The 18,757-nt window shown below is 35.7% G+C and overlaps 1 protein-coding gene across 1 annotated transcript; it reads left to right on the top strand.

Annotated features, from left to right (window-relative positions):
• The first annotated feature begins 16,545 nt into the window (after nucleotides 1-16,545).
• LOC112776124 (auxin-induced in root cultures protein 12) lies at nucleotides 16,546-17,651 on the top strand. The gene has a single exon (XM_025820144.2). It carries the CDS (start codon nucleotides 16,776-16,778, stop codon nucleotides 17,490-17,492), a length of 717 nt encoding a protein of 238 aa, XP_025675929.1. The 5' UTR covers nucleotides 16,546-16,775; the 3' UTR covers nucleotides 17,493-17,651.
• Nucleotides 17,652-18,757: the final 1,106 nt, after the last annotated feature.

Raw genomic sequence — 18,757 nt, 5'->3', positions numbered from 1 at the left:
GCCACGCTTTGAAAGCGTGGCGATAGCGAGATATAGCCACGCTTTGAAAGCGTGGCGATAGCAAGATATCCAGCCACGCTTTAAAAGCGTGGCGAAAGCCTTATCAAATTAAAAAAAAATTATTTTTCTGACTAAATCTTCATCGCTGCACAATATAAATTTTCAATGCTTTTTTTTATTACCAAACCTATAAATATAGTATGCAATTTTTATTACAAGACAAATTAAACAGTCATTAGTGACATATAATTTTTGCTATAATTGTTTTATACATTAGTTATACATTAAAAAACTAATGTTCAAATACAAAATAAATCTCGAGTTCAAATTCCAAAACTAAAAACTAAAAAAGAAATACAAGAACAATACAACTTAAACCCTTGGTGTTCCTCCTTCCTTTAGCCCTCAAACTTCCTTCCTCACCTCAGCAACACCATTTCTGTCTTCTGTACAATTTTCCAGTTTCTCTTGGATGTCCTGCAATCCAGAAGTTACAGCTTTCTCCACTACTTCAGAGACAGAACTGTCCACTTTGCATTTTGCCTCTGCCAACAAAGATTCATAATACTACAATAACAACGGCACAAAGAGAATCCGAGTTCAGTCACACATCATCAACAATATTATTGCATCAAAAAATCATCACATGGAGGGTATCATTATTTAGCTTTAGCTATAATCCTAAAGCATTTTATCATAAACCAAAGTATGCAGGTTCAGTACCCCTAAATTCTAACCACTCCTGTAATTATAATACATCTAATGGCACAAGAATGGAAAAAAGGAAACAGAAAAAAATGAACAAGAATGGAAGAGGGAGTTAGGGGGTGTTGGAAGTGGCTGATCTCACAGGCCTGAAAATCCTTACAACACCCCAATTGGCTTCTATTTCTCTATCTATTGCACCAGATCCATGTATCTAACAAACCAAGAGCTCTAAAAAATTATCATAAGCAGAAAGAAAAACATAAAAAATATATATAAACATAAATTAAGAGAAAAAAAAGGCTCATATAGAAAGGAAAAAGTCAAAATAAGATACAAAGAGGAAAAATAAAACCTCTATATCTCTAGAACTGAATCACAAAAAAAAGAAAATGATTGTGAGAGCAAGTGTGTGCCTGTGCAAGGATGCCTGTGTCCAGATGATCAAATTGTGTTTAACGCACCCACTTTGTACCCTGTTCTGTTCTCTCTTATTTTGGTACGTTATGTTTATCCCTTTGCTCAACCATCTCTGACATTCCATTTCCACCATTTGCTACAAATCAACACAAACAAAGCAAATTAATTAATTCCACTTCTTAATTCCTCACTGCACAATTAAAATATATGCACCTTAACCACGGGGTCCGTAGAAATCATCTAGGACTTGGATCACGAGACGGTTAGCAGGCCAAGAAAGATTACAAGCTACTCCAATGGAAACCTTGTACTATGAATAATAATAATCAAATACAGACATGGTGTTAAATAAATAAAATGACAAAAATTAAATAAGTATCAACTCAATTTTCTTCTCATCAAACTTAGTACTATGAATCAAGCAACTCAATATTGAGATTTCAATTAGTTCAGCTCATTAGGTCAAATACAGATGAACCAAGCGGTGCTAAAGAAAGTTAAACAAAGTAAAAGCATTAATAAGAGAGTTATATATATATAGGTACCATTAAATCAATGGATTTCTAGTTCATGCAATACTCCTCAAACAAATATAATGTAAACTTCTCTAACTACTTACGAACGGAAGAATCAGAGAACTAGGGAAGCACAAATGAATCAGAGAATAAACAACATAAACAAAGAAGCACAAATCAATTGTGTTCAGATGAGAAGCCAAACCTTGCTAGAAACCTTGTTCTTCAGGAATTTGATGGTACCATCGGTTCTCTCCTTCCACCGGTTCCCTTTCTTGTCGAATCTGTAAAATTTCGTTTTCCTAAAATCAATTGGAAAAGAGTAATAACAATTAAAAGCACAGATTTATTGTAATATTAAAAAAAATGATTAAATGATGATCGAAGATTTACTGCAAAACCACGAAGATTTACTCAACAGCTGCGACAGCGATCACACTGAGGGCTCCCTCTCGCGCGTCCCCCTTCTCGCGACGGCAACGGTTCTCGCGGCTCCCTCATCGGCAACCAGGAAGCACGACGGTGACTGGCACGACGGGAGCAGGTCCTCTTTCCCCTCCACGGCGACGGCGAAGAGCGAAGCTCCTCCAGCGGCGGCGACGCTTTTGGTAACGGCTCCTCCTCTCTCATTGTTGCACACTCTCTCTCTCTCTCGGGTTTGACTTGACAGCAGCGGCGGGCTGTTCTTTGACGGAGCTTGCAGCAAGGCGGCGTCTCCTTCCTCGAGCTCTCCTCTTCCGCGTGGGTGAGGTGGTGCGTGTGTGTATTGTGTTGTGTGCACTGGAGAGGGGAAAAGGGGGAGTGGGGCTGCGGCGCTGTTGTGAGGGGAAATGGGAGGAGTGTGGTGGGTGTTAGGTTAGGGTTTGTGAATTAAAAAGGGGTAAGGGTTAGTGTGCCGGAACAGGGAGCGCCGGTGATGTTCTCTGGATTGCTGGAGTCGCAGAGAGTACTAGGTTCTTTCGATGTGGTAGCCAGGGGTGTTCGCGGTGCGGTTTGGATCGATTTTGAGTAAAAAATTCATCCGATCCGAACACTAATTGTACTTGCGGTGCGGTTTGGATTTGATGACTTTTGGAAAAAAATCCGATCCGATCCGATCCAATTTCAAGCGGTTTGGATTGGATTGGATTTGCGGTTTTGTAAATTAAAAAAATCAAATACATATAACAAGTCGCAGCATTAAATTTTAAATAATCAACGATGACATAACAAGTCTCAACAATATTTTAAGAAGCCAACAATAACATAACAATAGAAATAAAATTATAAGTTAGTTAAAATAAATAAATAAATAACATTTTGGACATAAAATATTTATTAAATAATAATAATACATGAATAATATAAAGTTGTATAACAAATTAAACATGTTATAAGTATAATTGTAAATATAATAATAAAATAATAATATTATAGCACATTGTGTGGTTTGGATTGGATTGAATCGGTTATGAAAAGTAGATCCGAAATCCGATCCGATCCAGCGGTTTGTAAAAAATAGAATCCAATTAAATCCGAATTAGTGCAGTTTTAATCGATTTTCGGTTTGGATTGGATTGGATGAACGGTTTAATTTGGATCGGTTTGGATTTGAACACCCTAGTGGTAGGGTTCTTTGCAAGGGACTTTCTTCTTTTTAGGGTGAATACAAAGGGTTGGAACTTGGAAGAGTTTTAGGCTTCGCAGGAGAAAAATGGTGTGTAATGTGTAATTAATTAATTATAATCTTTAAAAAAAATTTAAACTTTTTTGGCCACGCTTCTGAAGCATGCCAAAAGAGTTGTAGGAAACGACCACGCTTTTAAAATGTTACTATAACAAAACTCTACCGCCACGCTTTAAAAGCGTGCCTGATTTTCTCTATGGCTACGCTTTTTAAGCGTAGCAAAAAAAAAGTGTGGCTAAATCTCGAATCAATTGTCACCCTCATAAAAGCGTGGCTGTAGACCCTTTTCGCCATGCTTTTCAAGCGTAGCAAGAAAAAAGTGCCCAAATCTCTAATCTATCGCCACCCTCATAAAAGCGTGGCAATTGATCACTTTTGGCCACGCTTTTAAAGCGTGGCAAGAAAAAAATATGGCCATATGCCTTTTTTCTTGTAGTGAATTCAAAGCGTGTGACACGCCCAAGACTCAAAGCGTGCTCCATGCACACGCCAAAGAGAATAACCCCTCTTCTGGAGCCTTCAAATTAATTCAAATATCTCAACTCCAAGTCCAACACAATTCCATCCAAGTCAAGCCACAATTCACAATTAATCAAAGCCCAAAAACCCATTAGAAAGCAAGCTTCATGGATAGTGATAGTGAGTTAGGAAATGGGAATTTAATGTGATTTGAATTGAATTTGAATTTAGTTTTTATTCTAGAGTAGTATATAAGTTAAGGGATGAGACTTGGTTAAGGGGTCTTCTTTTTTTTCTCTTCATTCTCTTCTTACTTTGGAGTTTTTAGCTTGTAGCATGAGTCACTAACTTCTCTCCAATAAGGAGAGGAGCTTTGTTGAATAATAATGAATTGATGTTATCTTTCTCTTCTTCTTGATTCAAGCTTGGTTGTTCTAAGAGAGAGTTTTGTTTTTCATCACAAATATTTAAATCTATTGAAAAATAGTTTGAATCTCACTTGAATTCTATGAAAACTTGGAAAAAGGATCGTAGTAATTGAGCTTTAAACTCTTCTCTCATAATTCCTCTTATTTTGGATTTAGAATTTGATAAGTGATATTGAATCAATCTAAATCTACATCTCAAGGATTATGTGTTTTGAATAAAAAATTATGCTTCACCTCTTCTCATGAGCAATTGATCAAGGAATTGGTAATTGATTAAGTCAAGAAAAATTGAAATTACCAAGGAATTGGAGTTCAATTACTTATTATCTGCCAGAGATCTAACTTTGCATGATTGAGAAAGAAGTGAGAATCATTAATTCATGAAGATTCAACATCTCCAATCCTTAATGTTTTAATTCATATTGCTCTTCTAATTCATTTACTGCTTTCTTATAGTTCACGTCATTTATTAGCTTTCCTTTAATTCTTAGCATTTACTGCTTATCTTTAGTTCTTGTCATTTAATTGCTTCATCTTAATTCCCAGTCCTCATTTAATTCCGTTTATTGTTTCAATTCTCTGCTTCATTTTAATTCTCAGTTGCATTTACTTTCTGTCACTTTAGTGCTTACAGTTTACTGCTCTGATTTACTTATGCTCCTTTATTTGCTTTCCCTTAATCTCATTTATGCTTTATTTACTTGCTTTTATTTTCATTAGTTTTGAATTCAAGTAATTCTTAATTCTCAAATCTCAACAAACAACATTTTCAATCGTTTAACTAGAATAATCAATTAATCATGGTTACTTGATCCATAAATTCTCGTGAAAACGATTACCCACTCACCATGGTATTACTTGATATGATCCGGTGCACTTGCCGGAAGTTTGTGGTTTGTAAAATCCGCATCACGCTTTTATTGCTACCCTCACCACCTTCACCAACATCCGCTTCTTCTACCCTTTCCCTTCCAAAATCTTCTTCAACCATGCCTTTAAGGACTCCTCCACTACCACAGAGATCGACAGTCGCCCTTGCCTCCCTGCACCCTTCGAATTTTCCACCGAAGAATTGATCTCCCTTCGTGACTGAACCAAGGATATCCTCTTCGTCGTTGTCGCGACTGTAATGTTACAAAGATTACCTCGGGTCATTTGTGATTTGTCGATTCTGTGATTTGTTGATTTTGTGTTTGTAAATGAGCACTGGCTACCCAATATACAATGTAAATGGGTATTGATTCCATTCTTTAAATAGTGGTCGATTGAAAAAAATAGATAACACCGGAGTTTGGGTTCATGGAGATTCAGGCGGTGGGCATTCTAGTTGGTTTGGTGTGTTGCACAACATAATTGAATTAGAGTATTTATGTCGCACTACATACAAGGTGTGCGTGTTTAAATGTAAATGGTATGATCCAAGTTTGCGACAAGGGACACGAAAGCACAAGAACTATGATATCACTGAAGTTAATATAACAAGAAAATATAAGCACTATGATCCTTTTATTCTACCTCAAAATACACGTAGGTATACTATTTGCCTTATCTGGGCTCATGCAAGTTTAGTTAGGTCGTTGTGGTTAAGACTAAGCCAAGAGGCCGCATCGAGTCTGATGACAGGACAGAGGGTCAGGAACCTTACTAGATTGATGACCCTACTCCTTCAAAAAACGTTGGTTGATATCCAGTGAGCCGATTACCCTTAGGTCAGCTGTTACAGGTGATGACATCATTGACCTTTGAATAGATGACGACGCACTACCACCAGAGGACGACAATCTTCAAAAAGAAGACGGGATCGATGGCGAGAAGAAGAGGAAGATGAGTTCGATAACCAGGAAACTACCTCGGAAGAGAAGGATGGTGAACCAGAGGAAGAAAATGATGAATTGGAATAAAGCTAATATAAATATAGTTCTATGATATGTATTTGTTTACCAAACTTTGAGAAGAATGTGATATAATTAGCATTGTTTCAAATATCTCAATTACCATCATTCCGTATTTTTAATTTGTATGTTTGATATTTCACATCAGGTTTAACGCACTGATGTGAAAAATAATTATTAATAAATAACAAAAAGGCTACCATTGGAATATTTCAACGGTAAATTTTTTCAAAAAAATTTAAAAAAATTCGTGGGCATTACCGTCGTATGATATGGTGCTAACATTACTGTCAAAAAATTTCAAACGGTAATGTTCAATAGATTCTGTTTTCTTACAATATATATTCCGTCTCTAAATCCGACGAAATTTAATGTCGGACGCAAAAATTTTCCAGTAATATGTTATCGACGAGGTTTATTTCCTCGGATAAATACTAACGCAAAATCCGATGGTAATTTCAATAGTATTTAACGTTTTTCTTATAGTGTAATTTATTAATTATGTGTTTGTAATTTCTTAATTTACTGTCACACACTTTGCTCGATAGGGTTCGTGTTTTGCTGCCGGGGGTGGGGTTGAAGGGAGGAGGGCTTCACATACATAGCCGCACTTTGAGGACCTGGAGATGGAGAAAAGGGGTGGATGCTACTTTGAATTAGAAGGGCTAGGGTTTTTCATTAACTGAATTATAATAGGGGTACTTTTATAATTTGAATAATTTTAGTCTTTGTTTCTATCTTAAACCAAAAAGAATACTAAGACATAATTCAGTCATGTACACTTTACACCAAACACAATACTTAAATTTAGTTCAGTGTCTGTCTCTTAGTCTCAATCTTTGTTCTAGACACTGTCTTAATGTTATTGGTGTATTGTTGAATTTTTGTTAATGTTAATTTATATATTTTAAATTTTATATTAAAATAAATTTATATTTTTATATTTATTTATAATTTTATATATTATTTTATTATTATTCAATTATTTTGATTGAAACAAGATCGAATTACTCGACCAAGTTTATTTCGGTGTGAACTCTCAATAACAAGAATGCATAATATCTTTTCGAGTGAAACCTCACCCTGACCCTTAACAATTTCACGAAACTCCTTTCCACCCCCTTAACGAAAGCATAATTCTATCGCGATCCCTATTCATTACTTCCGTCAGACATTCTGGTCCTTCCGTAAAACTCTCCGTCAATAGGAGGAGTATAACCTCAACCCAACCCCTAATCATCACCAACATCTACCACCATTCTCTACGTTCTCTCTATCTCCTCTCCACCATTTTTATCCTCCATCATCACCAACATCCACCGTCATTGCTGCACCACTCCACTGCCATCATTCTTTTCTTTTTTATCGAACCAAAACCACGAAGTCATATCTCTCCCCCTACTTCTCTGTTCATCATCGGCAATTTCAGCGTCGCCACGGTTACCCTCTCTCGCTTTTTTTCTTTTCCTTATCCTCACAATCCCCCTCTCACTACCTTGTCCTTGTCTCTATTTGGTTTCATACTAAATCCCAAATCTGCATTTCAGGTAGAGAACTTTACATCGAACGATTAAAATACTGACTCATCCCATAATCACCAAATCACTCTTTCACAAACAAATCGATATTTTAAGTAAATATCTATACTCAATCATCAAAATCTAGAAAAAGATAACTTGTAAGACTATATCCCAAGCCAAATTCAAGTATTTAAACAGATAAAATTACTCAATTAAAATGAGGTGACAATGGTTGGTGCAGCGAAAAAGAAGGAGGTGATAGTGGGTTGGTACAGTGAGAACAAAGAATGGTAGTAGATGTTAGTGATGATGGTGACCGAAAATGATGAGGAAAAGGAGAGGGGAGAGTTAGTCTAGTAATGTTTTAGTTTGCATAAAAGAGGAGAAGAAAAAAAAAGAAGACGAAAGATACGATTTGTCCGAATAAATTATTGTCTAATACGTGTTGATTTACCGGATCACGTAAACAAAATTTATTAATTCCAAACGAAAACATTAAATGATAAGAGTAGAAAATCTAACAGAATTAATTGATAGGAATCGGAATAAAATTATATTTTCATTAAGTGATAAAAAAAATTCGTAAAATTATTAAAGAATGAAATTTCACTCTATCTTTTCTTAAAACGTGAAATGATAAAGGGTGGAACTTCTTACTGCAAAATACAAAATAAGATTTAGTTTACAAAATTGAGAAATAAAAATTTCTATCGTTATGCAATCTAGAATTCAGAAGTACAAATTGCCTTACTTTTCAATATTTGCTTTATTACGCCTGATTAACATAGTATTATTTTGATTGATAAAGTAAAAAGAATGTACGTCACTACGTTGACTATAGAGGTAATAGAAATACTTCTGTAGTCAGAGTCACGTACCGTTTAATCCAAATCCTTTAAAATAATTAAAAAAAAATATTCCCACCGAATTCGGGCACTCCCCTCGCGCTTGTGACCTTCCCCAATTAGTTTCATCATCAACGGTCAACTACAACAACTTGATAAAAATGTGTATAAACTAAAAGTAATACTTTAAGTCTTTAACCAACCATTCTTCGACACTTGTGCAGAACAAAGCCTTAAGCCCTTAACTCGCATGGTTCTCCGGTTATGGCAATGGTATCCGTGTGTAAATTGTGTATAGATACTCCTCTGTCCTCTCTCACCTCAAACCTCCTTTTAAAAAAAGAATCTATTACGAAAACATCTATTTAAAAAATATAAAAATATCTTTTAATATAATAAATAATAATTTTTAGTGACCGATCAATATTATAATATGTGATAATACTCTCTTTTTATATTAGCTTAAATAATAGTTAAAATTCTAGTCACCAAAAAAAAAATAATAGTTAAAAAGATTTCGCTAAAGAGATAATGGACTATTGAGTTACAAAATGAATATCCCTCATACTATCTAGAATAACCATCCCAGTACTAGCGATAATAAACATCTTTCCAAAAGCTTAAACCATGACCTTTCGGATCTAGCGTTCTAATACCATGTCATAATACCACTCATCCCAAAAATTTCAGCTAATGGTAAAAGGTAACACTAATGATTATATCTCTAATACTCCATAAATCTCCATTGTATATATTGTATAAATATTTTATTGGCTCCTCATACTTTCCCTAATTAAAATTCTATAACAAGATAACATTCAACAAGAACAACAAGGCGCAAAAGAAGGGGAGAATATTGAAGGAAATATTAACAAAAAAATGTGTGTGTGTGAAAGAGAGAGAGGAGGGAAAATGGAGGCTAGGATGAGTAAAGACCTAAAAAAAATTCGAATTAGAAAAAGAAAATTAGAGTTACTAAATATAAAATAATTTTATATATATATAAAATAAAGTCATCTTTAAATATTTTTTGCTAAGTATGGAGTGTTATACTTTTTGTTAATTCATCATATCTCAAATTTTTATTATCTTTTACATAAATGTGTGGATTTAAAAAGATAACTTATTAATCAGGTTAATCATTTTTTTTATAAGTTTTGAATTTTTTTTACAAATTTTAGATATCGAACGAAAATCCAAAACAAAAAAGTATATGAATATTAAAAGTAACATGTCTGTCAAAAAAAAATCTAGAAGAATCATAACCATGTAATCGCCAGAATCTCATCACTTCAAACTTCCATAACTAGCAACATCAAGTAACGGATAACATTGCCAACCAGCAAGAGAGACAAGATTAGAGAAGTTCAAGGATCAAATACGGCAGTGAGAGACTCCCACACATTAAACTAGGTCTTTTAGTGGCCGTTCCAATTTGGGAGAAGGTAGTGAAAGATACCTGTCGAATCGATGTGTAATGGAGTCGGCTTGGCCATGGGCGTCTTCATCTAAGAATCAATGCAACTATAGCATCTTCAATGAGACAGGTGTGTCTCCCTCTTTAATGGTAGCGATTTCTCGGGCTTGGAGGTCATCTATGGTAAAGGTGGAAGGGAGTGGGTTCAAGAGTCTCCAAATCTGTCACGGCCAAAAAGATCGTCGAAGCGCTGACAGTCAATGGTGAAGATGTTTGAAGACATCAGATCAATAACAATGGAGTAATGGAAGAGTTCTTGAGTAATTCGTTGGTGTAATGGTCGTTCTGTCTTAGATCGTGTTGAATAAGGGACTAAATTTTTTTTCTTTTTTCGGTACGTGCCAGTTTGTTTGTTCAGACAACAACAACAACAACAACAACAACAACAACAACAACAATAATAATATATTTAGTAACCTTTGATAACAAGTTAACTTGTAATTTTTAAGGAGCACTCCATTCTCTATTTTTTTAGAATCCACTAATTTTTGCCAATAAAATAAGGTAATTTGGTAATTTTATATTTGTAGAGATTTAATGAGTTCTCATACTATGGATATTTATGTTTTTATTTATATTCTTATGAAAAAATATAAGTATCTTGGGTGCATAATACAAGATAATAGAGAGATTGAACAGGATGTAAATCATAGGATCTAAGCAGGTTGATCAAAATGGCGGAGTGCATCTGGTTTTATATGTGACAAAAAAGTGCTTTTAAAACTTAAAGGTAAATTCTATCGCACTGCTATCAGACCGGCTATAATTTATGGTACAGAATGTTGGGTGGCCAAAGAGGAGCACGAACATAAGCTAAGTATGGCAGAGATGAAGATGTTGAGATAGATGAGTGATAATACACGATTGGATAGAATATGGAATTAAGATATAAGAGAGAGGGTTATAGTAGCATCTATTGTGAAAAAGATGGTAAAATCGCGGCTCAAGTGGTTTAGACATGTGAGAAGAAGACCAACAGAACACCCAGTCAGGAAGGTGGATGAGATGGAAGATGGACAAGGGGTGAAATATAGAGGAAGATCTAAGAAGACCATCCATGAGGTAGTCAAACGAGATCTACATGTAAACGGTCTCTCTATAGATATGATACATAATAGAGCTCAATAACGTTGTTTGATTCATGTAGTCGATCCCACTTGATGGGACAAAGCTTATTGTTATTGATTTGTTATTGTTGTTTATTTGTATTCTTTTAAAAAATGCTTGTTGACTTGTTATTAATTAGACATTTATTAGTTATCTAGCAAAATTTTATTCTTATTTATTTGCGGGATAAATCTCTATCTCCTTAAAAAATTGTAAGGTCCTTATTTAATTATCTATCGCGAATAATCTATGCAAATACTTGATTTTGGTCTATTTTATACCATTACTAACTTCAATCATAAGAAAAATCGAATGTGGAAATGGATTTTATTTTTAGGGTTAAGTATTTTTTTCGTCCCTAAGGTTTGGGGTGAAAATCAAATTCGTCCTCGACCTTTTTTTGTTATTAAAATCATCCTTAACGTTACAAAGCATTATAAAATCATCTTTTTGTCCATAAACAACATTTTTTTGGACAATTTTACCCTTTAAACAAAAATAAAAAATATTAAAAAAATCACCCCACCCACCCCTTATCCGGTTACCCCCACCACACCTCTAATCCCTACCTAAAACATAAAAAAAAAAAACAAAAGACAAACAAAAGAAGAGAGAAACAGAGAGGAAGAAGAAAGAAAAGGAAAGGAAGAAAAGGGAGGTGACGGCGGGGAAGAGTGCGGTCACCGCCGTCGCCGTCGCTGTCGCCATTGTGTCGTGACTAGAGAGAGAGAGAGACAAAACGAGGAGATGAGAGAGAGAACGCGAGAAGAGAGGAACAGAGGGAGAAGAAAGGAAAGGAAGAAAGAGGAGGTGATGGCAGGGAAGAGTGACGGCGGAGAGCTGCTCTGTCGGCGTCGGGCTCCATCACCGTCGTTGAGCTTTTGGTGGTGAGGGGCTCTGCTCTTCCTCCTCGCTCGATCTGTCCTCTCCTCAACTATAGCTGCGACGGCGATGACGACGGTAGTAGCTTCCGTGCTGTCGCTTCTTCCTCCTCTTTCCTTCAACCACGATGGCGACGGACGGTAGCAACACCACTCCTCTTCTCTCTTTTCTCTCTTCTGTCTTCTCTCTTTTCTGCGTTCTCTCTCTTGAATTTGAAGGATTGGAATTTGGATTTTTATGTCTTGAATTTTGAAGGATTGCTGTTATTGATAAATTTTTGAATCTGAGATGTTGTTGTTGATTCTGTGTTAGTTTTGTTTGATTTTTTTGAAATTAAAAAAATAGTAGGTGTTGTTGTTGTGATGGATTTTTGATGGGAGCTCCTCTATAGTTACGGAAGCAGGTTCCAGAGGTTAGGACGGAGAAACTTAAGCGGCGCCAGCGAAGAAGCGAAAACTAGCACTAGCATTAGTCCTCACAAGTTATCAACAGAGGAAATAGTAAGATTGGCAGGAACAAGGTATGTGCAATACTCTTCACAATGACAAGATAATTAGTTCATGCCAATGCATCCTTATGCTCAAATTGGTTTCATGAATTTGTCTTAAGAGGAAAATAGGGACATTGACCTTGCCCAATTTCTCCTAGCTTCAACTGAGAAGATTGGGTGCCAACGATTCGAGCGTGCGAATTCATTGCTCCTTCAATGTCAATGGAATTCATCAAATCTTGGGAACACAATTCAGAGACTCGTCTTTCATTTCTCTTGCGCACTGAAAGAAAGGCTGAATAGAGAAGGGGATGAGGAAGGGGATGGGGAGAGAAGAAAAGGAAGAGATACGGGAGTGGGGGTGCCGGGGGGAAGGATTTTGTTTTTATTTTTTAATATTATTTTTATTATTTATATTAATTATTAAGGGTAATTTGGTAAAAAAATAAAATTAAAGTAGAAAAAGACGATTTTCTAACGTTTTGTAATGTTGAGGATGGTTTTAATAACAAAAAAAGGTCGGGGACAAATTTGATTTTCACCCCAGACCTTAGGGACGAAAAAAATACTTAACCCTTATTTTTATTAAAAAAATTATAGTTATGCTACATGTATACTAAAATCAACCATTAAAATTAGCTACCAATATAAAATACACGTTGAAATACAAATACACATTGAAAATAAATTAAACCACACATATATTTATACACAAATACATTGGTGGCTAATTTTAGTAGCTGATTTTAGTGACTGATTTTGGTGTACAAACAAAATTTTTTTAAAAAAAATATTATTGAGATATTTTATGTAAAGAGTTAATATTCAAAATCGTCCCTGAAAGATACCTCGTTCTCCATATGAGTCCCCGAATGATAAAGTTAATCAAAATCGTCCCCGAAAGATAACGGACATGACCACGTTTGTCCTTCCGTCAATTCATCCGCTGAGCTGGCTAATGTTGGGTGACGTGTGCCATTAAGTGCCTGGGTGGCTGAGGCCTACGTGTATGATGGGGTTGCTGACAAGGTAAGTTCGTTTAAAGAAATCAAATTAGTCCCTCAATTGATAAACCCTAATCCTAAATGCAATGATAAATAAGTCGCATTCTGGAATTGTTGGGTCGCTGGGAGGATGGAGACGGGAAATGGATATCGTAGTGGTGGGTATCTCTTCGGTCGCACAAGAGTAACGGTTCCAGTGCTTCAATGCGAATGAGGAGGAAGACTCATGAGGAAGCATATTTCTGCAGGTTGAAGGCTGTGATAAAAAAATCCGGGACAGCAGAGAACCCAGACAGATTATTCTATGCATGTTCAAGATACCGGGTAAGTTGTTTTGAAAATGTTGAAGTTTTTCCATCTTCTTCTGTGTTATTGGGTGTGATTCATTGTATTCTTCTTTGATTTTTGAATTTGCAGAGGGGCAGTCACTGTAATTACTTTAAGTAGGTTGATGCTGATGACTGTGAAGCAGTGGTTGAAGGTGGTGCTAAGGAAGATTCCAGAACTGAATTGCAAGTTGAAAGTGAGTATAATGAATGGAGGGTGAAGGAGGCATGGAGATTGGGTAGCTTGGAAGCTGAAGTTAGATATTTGAAACTGCTAGTAATTTTCATGCTTGTGATAGTTGTGATTAATGTGAGCATTTGTTGTTTGATATGTACTTGTAAGTAGACAAAATCCTGTTGAAATGTAATGGTATATTGATTTGGATTGATTGAATGAGAATAGACTTTTGATTAGTGCTATTTAAGGTTAACTCCCAAGTCTCAATTACTGGCATTGTGGAATATTACAAACTAATCAATATCACTGTTGCTATAAGATTAAGCCATAAACAGGATAAGTAATCAAAGGTAAATAGTCATAGCATTGTGCTGCCATTCAAGGCTAATAGTCACATTCAAGGCTAATAGTCACATTGTCTGCAAGATAAATACCACAATTCATAAGGTATCTAATCCTAAAAATGAAGGCTACACCAAAAGAGAAGGGCTATCACAACTATCAGATTACAATAACCACAAAATATTACTTCATTTGCCCTATACAAAAAAACTAAAGCAGCCCGAAAACATTGATTTGTCATCAATGTGGTTTATCATTCTTCCTAGAGTGCTTGAAGCCTGGAGTAGGCACAAAAGTCATAAAGTTGGCCAGCTTCTTAGCAGTCGCAGAACTTGCCCCTTTGATAGTCTCAGCCGAGATTGCCACTGGTGCAGATGCAGTAGGTGTAGGGGAGGATCTAGCTCTTGCTTTCGCTTTAATCACCTGTAATTTAGGTGGCCTGGCTGCAACTTCGTCCTACATAAGCCAATACCAAAAGCAGTTGTTACTTTATAAAACAAAGGTGTAGCTTTTAGACTGCAGCAGTGATTATACCTGGGTTGTAGCTTGGGTTGGTGGAATGCTCTCAGATCGGCTGATGTCAATCTCTGTAGGGGGTTGGATCGGTGCTGGAAGTGAAGGCAGAGGTGTTATTGCTTCTGGAGCAGTATCAGGTTCTAGAGGGACATCATTCACCTCAGGGTCAGCTGCATCTGCCTAACATTTTTCTCAACATCAAAAGCTTTCTTCTTTGCACAGCTTCTTTTGTTGTGGCCAACCTCACCACAGAACATGTATCTGATTGGGTTGTACTTTCTTTTCATCTTTGTCTTTGAACCAGTTGGATGTTCATCCTTCTCTCTTCTTCTTTTTTTTGTCTGTCTTCCAAGTTTCTGTTTAAATGGGGGGTGGGACAGGTGCAGGATGTGGTGTTTTTTCCCATAGATCATGTCCTTTTACCGGATTGACATTGAAACAGTAAGTCCTCCTATAGGCATCCATCTTCAACCAGTCATGGCAGTACTCCTCAGCCCTTTTTTCATTCTTATCCTGTATGGCAGATATTGCATGCATACACGACATTCCTATAGAAGGCAAATTATGCTGTTAATTAAACCAAATAACACGAATGAAGGAAACTTATCTAACTATTGAAATTGTTACCTGTTAGTTGCCAGAACCTACAAGTGCAGGTGCGCTTTCCCAGGTCAACAACCATATTGGTTGGCCAGCCATGCACTTCGTACAACTCTTCCTTTTCATCTCCACACCACTGAGGATCCCAATGGCTAGACAATGTTGTCATTGCTTCAAGTCTACTCACGCCACTACGAAGACATCACGCCACATAATAACTCAATAAACAAGAAAAACGATTCATCCTTACCTATAAAAGTCGATATGGTTTCCTCCACTATCAATGTTGCTCCAGGAGACGATCACCTCTGTATTCAGTACCGATACCTCTTCCAGGCTATTGGTCTTCCTACGCTGACGAAGGTTGATGGCCTGCTTCAAGTGTTGGGTCAAAGGCTTAGGGCATAGCTTGACGGAGATGACAAGTTTTGGAGCGAAACAGAGTGAGATGCTTGTTGGCAGAAGGGGTGATGGAGTGCAACGTTTTGAATCTCTCCTACACACTAAACGATGTCGTCTCAGCTCCTGGAGGCCATTGATTCAAAACGGCGTCGTTTGGTTACTGTGCCACGCGGGCACTTAACGGCACACGTCACCCAACGTTAGCTAGCTCAGCAGACGAATTGACGGAAGGACTAACGTGGTCATGTCTGTCATCTTTCGGGAACGATTTTGATTAACTTTATCATTCGGGGACTCATATGGAGAACGCGAGGTATCTTTCAAGGACGATTTTGAATATTAACTCTTTATGTAAAATTATATTTAAAATTTTTAATTTTAATTTTTTAATAAATGAACTTTTAGCATACGATGAAAATCTTTTATATTTGGCTTGAGTTCGTAAATTCACACTTTATTATTATAATATAAAAGTTAATATTCCAAGAATAACAATCATATTAGAGTACATCAAAATTCGTTATTACTATAAAATATATATTATAAATATAAATAAATTAAATTATATACAAATATACCGTGAATAATTTTAATTTTAGTATATAAATATAATAGAATTTTTGTAAGTATAAATATTGTACTATCAATACAGTATAAATACTCACTTAAGTGTATCCCAATTTTCATAGCATACTTTTATGGAAGATTCTTGAGTGCCTATGTTTTTCTTTGTTTAAATGGTCTAAAAATAGAAGTAAAGGATAGTGGAACTTACGGTTTTATTTGAACTTATCTTTTTATTTTTGAATAGATACTTACTTTTATACCTTTTATTGTACGATTGCTTTATATCTTATCAAAATATTATTGCTTTTACACGTCTTTTGGTCTCCACGCGCCCCACTTTCTTCTATATATTCCTTCTCCCTACAACGAACCACAAAAGCCACTTCACTTAACTTTCCACACCTTCTCTCCCAAACCCTCTTTTCCTTTCATCGATGGCTTCCCAAACCCTCTTAGTCTCCATTGCCATCTTCATCACCCTCTTTTCTTCCACAGCACACTCTCTCACATGTAAATCTCCGAAGCTTTCCGGATCCCAAACCTACGCTAACTGCACCGACCTCTCCGCCCTCGGCGCCACCCTCCACTTCACCTACAACGCCACCAACAGCTCCATCTCCGTCGCATTCTCCGCCGCGCCTCCGTCCAACGGGTGGGTTGCCTGGGGAGTCAACACCGCCGGCGGCGGCATGATCGGAGCACAGGCACTCATCGCCTACAAACACAGCGACGGAAAACTCGCCGTTGACTTGTACAATCTCACCTCGTACGGCGGCATTGACCCCGTCAAGAAACTCTCCGTCGACACCTGGGACGTGTCGGCGGAGGAGTCTAGCGGCGCCGTGACGATCTATGCGGGGGTTAAGATTCCGGCAAAGGCTGACAACGTTAGCCAGGTGTGGCAGGTGGGACCCGTGGTGAGCGGGAAACCAGGAAAGCATGACATGGGGAAAGAGAATCTTGCAGCGAAGTCAGCGCTGCCGGGAACCGCTGCGTCGGCGGTGGCTCCGGCGCCGGCAAGTGGTTCTGGTGGGAACACCACGGGCGGTGGTAGTAACAAGAGTGGTGCGGCTTCGTTGATGGGTGAGAGATTCAGTTTGGGATTTTACCTTACTGTGATTTTGGTTATGGCGGGTTTCTTGAGCATGTGATTGTGATTGTGATTGAGAAATCAGATTTTATATTTTATATTTATTTTATATTAATAGTTGAGAAGTTCTTGTTCTGCATCAAGATAATCTTTACCCACTTCATATTTTTAACTTTGAAGCACTCGAAATAAATGTGGGTCCTAATATTTTCTTTTGTAATTTTACTACGTGTATATTTTTTTGTAGTAGACATTGTTTTAATACTAATATTTTTTTAATAAGTAAGTACATATTTTTTGTTTTATTAATTAAAAAATAATTTAAATATACAATAAATTGATGATAAATTTATTTGTATATAGATATTAAGAGTATTTATTATATAAATTAAATAATATTTTTCTTTTAGTTAAGATGCTTTTAAGTATTTATAATTTTTGTATAGGTTCGCGTGTTCAAAATGCGAATATATATTAAGCGGTGGAAAAAGAATTTTTTTTATGATTATTGCTGTTTTTATTTGCAGTTATTTTTAATTGCTTATTATGGTTCATCCGTTCATGTATAATTTTGTTTCCTTTTTTGTTAAAAAAAACTATGCATTTTATTTTTGGAAATAAATAATTAGTTATATACGTTAATGAATTATTATGATAAATCAATATAGGAAGATGCGATTGTCTAAAATTTAAGGTAAGCTCTCTGCTCGCCACAGGACTTTCCATTTTTTTTTTCTATTATTTTATAAATTTGATCATTATATATTCTTTCGTCTATATCTCTTATAATGTGAAAGTTTCACGTGTAGTATCTGATAATTTATATCTTTGATATCTTTATATTACTCGAATATTCTTGGTTTTTTTTTCTTAATTATCTTTTTCAATTATATTTTAAATTTTTAATAAAAAAGGTTAATTTTTTTTATATAATAACATATAAAATTTAATTTTGATATACTGATGATGTAAAATATTTTATATAATTGTTGAATTTTTTTTAGATGATCGTAATTAATATTAAAAATAATTCTTTTTATTTTTATTGTATTACGTAATTAAAAATATATATAAAATTATTTTATTTATTTTAAGTGGTGTATTAAAATTATATTTTAATATATATCAAATTTTATTCATTTGAAATTTAGTAGAACAACTAAAAGCATAAATTAAAAATCTTAATTATTTAAAAAAATAAATTAATTTATTGCGCAAAACATTTTTTTTTCCAAAATCTAATACATGCTTGATTAATTGATTATAGACTATAGAGTCTTGATTCTTGAACATTGTGACATGAGTTTAAAAATTTCTCCGATTAGG

The sequence above is a fragment of the Arachis hypogaea genome, chromosome 19 (genome assembly GCF_003086295.3).
Source record: "Arachis hypogaea cultivar Tifrunner chromosome 19, arahy.Tifrunner.gnm2.J5K5, whole genome shotgun sequence".
Classification (NCBI taxonomy): domain Eukaryota; kingdom Viridiplantae; phylum Streptophyta; class Magnoliopsida; order Fabales; family Fabaceae; genus Arachis; species Arachis hypogaea.
This window is presented reverse-complemented; position numbering and strand designations above follow the sequence as displayed.

What these genes read in the sequence shown, in the direction of transcription:
- LOC112776124 (XM_025820144.2), top strand. Translation starts at nt 16,776, where the DNA reads ATGGCTTCCCAAACCCTCTTAGTCTCCATTGCCATCTTCATCACCCTC.